General features: G+C 55.3%; 1 protein-coding gene across 1 annotated transcript; it reads right to left on the bottom strand.

The window, feature by feature from the left end:
* Nucleotides 1-238: 238 nt before the first annotated feature.
* On the bottom strand, nucleotides 239-5,660 carry Sod3 (superoxide dismutase 3). The gene is made up of 2 exons (XM_076864678.2): nucleotides 5,588-5,660; nucleotides 239-1,726 (listed from the first exon to the last, which is right to left on the bottom strand). The coding sequence occupies exon 2, from the start codon at nucleotides 1,708-1,710 to the stop codon at nucleotides 976-978; it is 735 nt and encodes a 244-aa protein (XP_076720793.1). The 5' UTR covers nucleotides 1,711-1,726; nucleotides 5,588-5,660; the 3' UTR covers nucleotides 239-975.
* Between the last annotated feature and the right edge of the window lie 531 nt (nucleotides 5,661-6,191).

Below are 6,191 nucleotides of genomic sequence, written 5' to 3'. Positions count from 1 at the left end.
TCTCTCTCTGTCTCTCTCTCTCTCTCTCTCTCTCTCTCACACACACACACAGTCTCTCTCTCTCTCTCTCTCTCTCACACACACACACACACACATACATATTTACATATAACAAACATACATGTATATATTTTTCTGTTATCTCAAAAAAAATCAAAAGTTAAAAAAAAAATTAAAGCTGAGTGTGGAAGAGACAGCTCAAACAAATAAAAAGTAACCAAAACCCCAAACACATGACTGAATTGCTGCGTTTTTAATGTGCAACACAAAATCGCTAAACATCCCCCCAAAGAGCAGCGCTCTCGGGCTGTCTGGGAGACAGCAGAAGGCCGAGGCCAGAGACCTAACAGGGCGGCACTGCAGGGGGGTTGTGAGCAGGAGAGAAGGGCCCAAGGAAGCCTTAGAGGACTCTCAGAGGGCCTAGGAATAAAGAAAAGTGGGGAGGAGAAGGTCCTTGGGACAGAGAGGGGTCTTAGGCAGTAGGTGGGGGCTGAAGGTCAGGGAGGAAAGTGACCACAGGAGAAGGGACTCCGGTGGATGGCGTATTTCAATGCGCCTTGGGGCGCAGGGGAGGGGAGTGTGCAGGGAGCTCAGAGATATTGGAGGGCAGCGGCTCAGAGATCCTGTGTGGCCCTCAGGATAGAAAAGGGGGATGTCTTGCACTCATGGAGGACACCTCAGGGTATAGGATGTCTCTGGGCGCAGAGGGACCCAGAGGCAGAGGGGTGTCTAGGACGATGGATTTTTCTATGGACACAGAGGGGTTCTCAGTAAACGTGGGAGCGTCTCCTGAGTAGAGGGGTCTGGGCCTGTGGAGGTGTCTCGGTGTGAAGGGTCCTGGGGTACATAGGGTGTCTAAGGGGCGGAGGGAGCTCTCCAGTACCCGGGGGGCCTGGGCGTGGGGGGCTCTGGGGTGTGTCAGGTGAGAGGCACGCAAGGTGTCGGGCCTTGGGGACACAGGGGACTGGGTGGCGCTCAGTCGGCCTTGCACTCGCTTTCGCGCCGCCGCTTCTTGCGCTCCGCGTGCTCCTGCGCCAGGCGCGCCCAGGGCGCGGGGCCGCTGGCGCCCACCACGCAGCAGGCGAGCCGGCGGCCGGCGTTGCCGTTCTCCACGCTGGCCTGGTTGCCGCCGCGGCCCAGGTCGTCCTCGCCGGCGTGGACCACCACGGCGCGACCCATGATGGAGTGCGGGCCGGCGAGCGAGGCGGCCAGGCCGGCGCGGTACTTCCAGAGGCGGCCGTCGCGCACCGCGAAGTTGCCGAAGTCGCCCGGGTGCCGCGGGTGCGGCGCCCCCAGCGGGTTGTAGTGCGGCCCGGTGGACTCGCAGCCCTGGCTCAGGTCCCCGAACTGGTGCACGTGGATGGCGCGGCTGGAGCTGTTGGGCTCGGCCGGGAAGCCCTCCAGGTCGAAGAAGGCCTCGAGCTTGGCGCCCGGCGCCGGCTGCCGGAAGAGGACCAGGCCGCTCACCCGCGGCTGCGCGGCGTCCAGCGAGGCGGACGGCTGCACCCGGCAGACGGCGTGGAGCGCCGCGTCTGGCCCGCCGGCCGCCGGCCGCCGCTGCGCGACCTCCTGCCAGATCTCCAGCACTTTGGCGTACATGTCGCGGATCTGCTCTGCCACGTCGGAGCCGGGCCCCGCGGACTCGGGGACATTCCAGGTGTCCGAGAGACGGGCCGCCAGGAGCAGGCAGCAGCACAGCCGGGCCAACATGGCCGGGGTCAGGCACCTGCGGGGCGCCCCCGCGAGGACGGGGCGGAGCAAGCCTTAGTCACTGGGAATACCCAATCCCAAGGACCCCCACCGTTCTCAGATCCACCCCCCCAAGTTCCCAGGGGGCTCCGGACCCAGCGTGCTTTTGTGCTGTTTCTCAAGGGCCTGCTGAGTAGTGGGCACTGGGTGTAAAAAGGATGAGACCCCAGCTGAAAAATCTCGAGAGATCTGAGTCTCCAGCGATCACGGTTCTTTCAGGCCCTGAGTCCGTGGCATGGAAGGAGTGGGTCGCAGGGCGCAGGGGGCGGGTGCCTTAGGACCCTTCCAGGTCTGCTCCTCCGCATCCCTCCCTGGCTTTCTACATCCTTCCGGGTCCCTGCCTTCTTGGTCTCCCTGCAGTGCCCGCCCGCTGCGGTAGACTTGGGGTTTATAGAGATACAAATTTGGGTTTTCTTGGGTATCCCCAGCACCTGGGCCCACAGCAGGCAATAGGATGCATATATTTGGTTGCTAAGAGAGGACACCAAGTGAGGGACAGGTGGGTACAAGTCACTCCAACACCATCCTGTGATTGGAGTCCCGTGCTGGGGTAGGGCAGAGAAAGCCATGCCCATCTCCCTGGGGGACTCTAGAAAGGCTTCCCAGGGGAGCTGACTTTCTAGTTGGGTTCCATAAGATGGAAGTTTTCCGGGAGAGCCAGGTAGGAAAGCCTATTGGACAACAGGATGTTCACAGGCTGGGAAAGGTTACAGTTTGGGGTTGGAGGAAATTCAGTGTGGCTAGAGTGTGGGGTCTCTCTCTCGCTGTGTGTGTCTCTCTCTCTCTTAATAATTTTTAGATGTTGATGGACCTTTTTTATTCATTTTTTTATACGAGGCACTGAGAATCAAACCCAGTGCCTCACATGTGCTAAGCAAGCGTTCTACCACTAAGCCACAACACCAGCCTGTGTGGCCTCTCTTGACCAGGCAGGAGCTGGGGATCAAGAGGGAATCTAGAACCAGGGACAGAGGAAATGACTTTGGCATGCTAAGGGGGTGGTATTAGCTAAGGAGCTAGTGCTGGTTTAATCAGAGGAGGTGATAAGAGGTGTTTTGTTTTGTTTTGTTTTTGCCTAGTGTTGTGTATTCAAACATGCTAGAAGACAGGAATTTGAAAATTCTCACCATGCAGATATGCTAATTGAGGAGACAGACATGCTCACCCTGATAGGACATTATACAATGTGTACATGTATGGAAATAGTGGTGTATGGTATCTCATTACACATGTACAGATAGCATGTGTCAATTGAAAAATAAAGCTCACTGACAGGAGAAAGGTTAAAGGCTGGGCTCCAGGGATGGAGAGTACAGGGAGGGGGTGGTAATAATCTAGGGAGAAAGAGACCCAGAGAAGCAGAGCTGGAGAGAACCTGAGGGAGACCAGTTAGGAGGCTGTAGCACTAACCCAGGGAAGAAACACAGAAGCTCTGGCCAAAGTGGAGGCAGCTATCAGAGAGGAGGGCGTGGCTGATCAGTCCTGGCAGAAGGACAGGAGCAGTAACAAGTACAGATTCCTGAGGTTCCATCAGGGAACACTGAGTGGCACAGTGGGAAATAGTCCCAGGACCGCCCTCGCCCCATGGATTACAAAACCTGTGGATGCTCAAGTCCTTCATCTGAAGTGGCGGAGTGCGTGGGACCTGCGCACATTCTGCAGCATATTTGAACCATCTCTGGATTACTTACTGCATTTACCAATGTAACTGCTATGTGAATACTTGTCATACTGTATTGTTTGGAGAATAATGACAATTGACGGGGGCGGGGGGGGGGGGTCTGTGCATGTTCAGAGCAGACACAGTAATTTTTTTCCCAAGCATTTTCCACCTAAAGTTGGTTAAATCCACAGACGTGGGACCCAAGGACATGAGGGTGACTGTACTATAACTTCACAGAGTCACTGACTTTCTTAGCCCTCTGTTCCTTACCTGTAAAATAAGGCCAGTCATAATACCCAAGATCATGGTAAGGATTAAGTGAGATATTTATAAACCAGGTTACTTTCACATTTTAAAATCTGCCCACGGGGATTAATGATGCCCCCAGAGAATTGGTTTGAAGGTCACCTGCTCTGCCAAGTCCTTCTTCAACACCTCTGGCCACTTAAAAAACAAGCTCTAAGATGGAGTGTCTCTTCCTTACATAAGCATTACACAAAGTCAATTGAGAATGGGTGATTAAAGGAATGGATTCTGGAACTGGCTTCACAAATCCAAAGCCCGCCTGCCGCTTATGCTCTAAGTGCCATTTTCATATTTATAGAGAGCAGCAGAATAAATGTCTGCCTGCAAACTGTAGCCAGGCCTGCTCCCCACCCCACCCCCACCCCCAGCCTCAGCTCTCTGATCTGCACAGAGCTAGGGACACCTACCTCAGAATCTTCCTATCACGCTTACAAGAGACCCTTGGAATTTCTGACCCTTACTGAACACACAGGTTAGTCATTGCTATAAGCTCTTTGCATGTGCTAATTTTTAAAATCTGCATGAGACCCCATGAGGTATTTGATAGCCTTGTCTAAATCCCAACATGCAGGAAACTGAGGTACAGAGAGGCCAGTGTCCTGCCGGGGGTTACACTGGCGCTAAGTGCTGTGCCCAAGGTTCTGTCGTCATGTGCATAGCTCTCACCTAGGGCAGGCAGCATAGAGCCTGTGCTAGAAAGTTCTCAGCAAACAGCAGCTGGTAGTCAGAGAAGCTGCAGATGAGATGTCAGGACCACCCACTGAGAGAGGCTGTGGAAGCCAATGGTAGGAGGAGGTTCTAGGAACTGGGGGTCTCCCTGGAGCTCCCTGACAGCAGGGAACCTTGTCTGGAGGCAGCCTGCCACTCAGGAGCACCTACACCTGGAAAGTTCTTCAAACAGAGCAAAACCAGCTTGTTTGGGGGCCTCAGTGGGCTTTGCTTTGCAGGAATGCCGGGGTAATAATAAACAGTTTAAAGAGATGTTTTCCTCTTAAATCTAAAAGGGAAAAGAAAATGCTTCCTCCACCCAGGAAAACTAGAGTCCTTACTTCCTAAGCCTCTGCACCCTCCACACCCCCTGCCCCTGGAGGCCCTACATAAGCTCAGTCTTCTGGAACAGTCTCCTGCCCAGTGAGACAGCAAACAACCAAGTGGCTTTTTGAGAGCCTGCTTTGTGCAAAGTTCTATAGGGACAAAGCTATGGGGTGGAGGGTAGAGGGACAGGGAGGGACAGGGAGCCTTGTCCTGAATCAAAGGAAGCCACCAAGCCTTTATCTTCCTCTTGGCCACGATCTGGGTGGTCCCCAATTCCCTGCCCATTCCCTGAAGCTTCAGTAGACAGGCCATAGCAGTCCATGTCAGAGGTGGGACACTGGTGTCACTTTCTCTGCTTGTCCTGCCTTCCTAGTGACTTCCTGGACCTCTTCCTGATCACCCCCTCCTGGGGCTTGGGTGCTTGATCCCTCCACGGTCCCCTGAAAGAGCGCGTGCTGGGAGCCAGAGCTGGCCAGGCGCTTGACCTGTGCCTTTGCTAACCAGGGGGCTTTGGAGGCATGTGCCGTCCCTCAGGGCTCCAGCACCCAGCCGTGCAGCGTCCTGAGGACAGGCTTTCCATCAGATTTCTGTTCTGTGACACTGAAGTCCTCACGGACCGGCCTGTCTCTGTGCACCCAAAGGTGAAGCAGTTTTACGCCCCCCCCCATGGCCCCCCTTCTCCCCTGCCCCCCACCCTTTCCCCGGGGTCCCCTCCTAGCTTCAGAGCAGACAGGCATCATTACTCTCCCAGAACCTGATCGAGTTCATGCCCCGCCCTGGCTCACAGTGGGGACACTTGGGGAAGAACAAGGTGGACCCCAGCTTGGCACCCACCTCTGCAGCGCTTCCAAGAGCACTATCCTCCTGCGGAGCCGGAGCAGCACTGGCCACCGGAAGAATGCAGGCTGTCCCCTGCTGGGGTTTGTGAGCCAGCAGAAAGCCGGCCCAGCCTGGGGAGTGGTTAGCAGGAGGGAAGAAGGTCATTGGGCCCGTCAAAAAAAAAAAAGGCGTCCAGATGTCCCTTGTTGCAGAATTGCCTGGCCTCCTGCTCCTCTGTCCGCATCTCCCCCGCCCGGGCTCTCTTGCCAAGTGTCCTGACTTCCCTGGTCTGTGCAGAAGGAGCCACTGACCTTCAGCCACAGCGGGGGACTAAAAAAAAGAGAAAATAGCTTGTTGGGAGAGGTGTACAATGGCCTCTTTATTGAGAGGCCTTTTATTTTCTGCTGATTTCCGCAGCTATTGACTCATTTTTCTGGATGCTGACGTGTATCGAAGATGGGCACAGGCACCTGGCAGCTGTGTGTGGCATTTTCTCCAGGACTGTGCTGCCACACTTTGCACACGTGAGCGGCAGGTGTGGCAGGGGTCACACACTCAGGCTGCAGGGCCTCAGCTTTGTCACTTCCCAACTGAGTGCAGCTGGCCCCGTGACGTCCCT

The sequence above is a fragment of the Callospermophilus lateralis genome, chromosome 8 (genome assembly GCF_048772815.1).
Source record: "Callospermophilus lateralis isolate mCalLat2 chromosome 8, mCalLat2.hap1, whole genome shotgun sequence".
Lineage (NCBI taxonomy): Eukaryota > Metazoa > Chordata > Mammalia > Rodentia > Sciuridae > Callospermophilus > Callospermophilus lateralis.
This window is presented reverse-complemented; position numbering and strand designations above follow the sequence as displayed.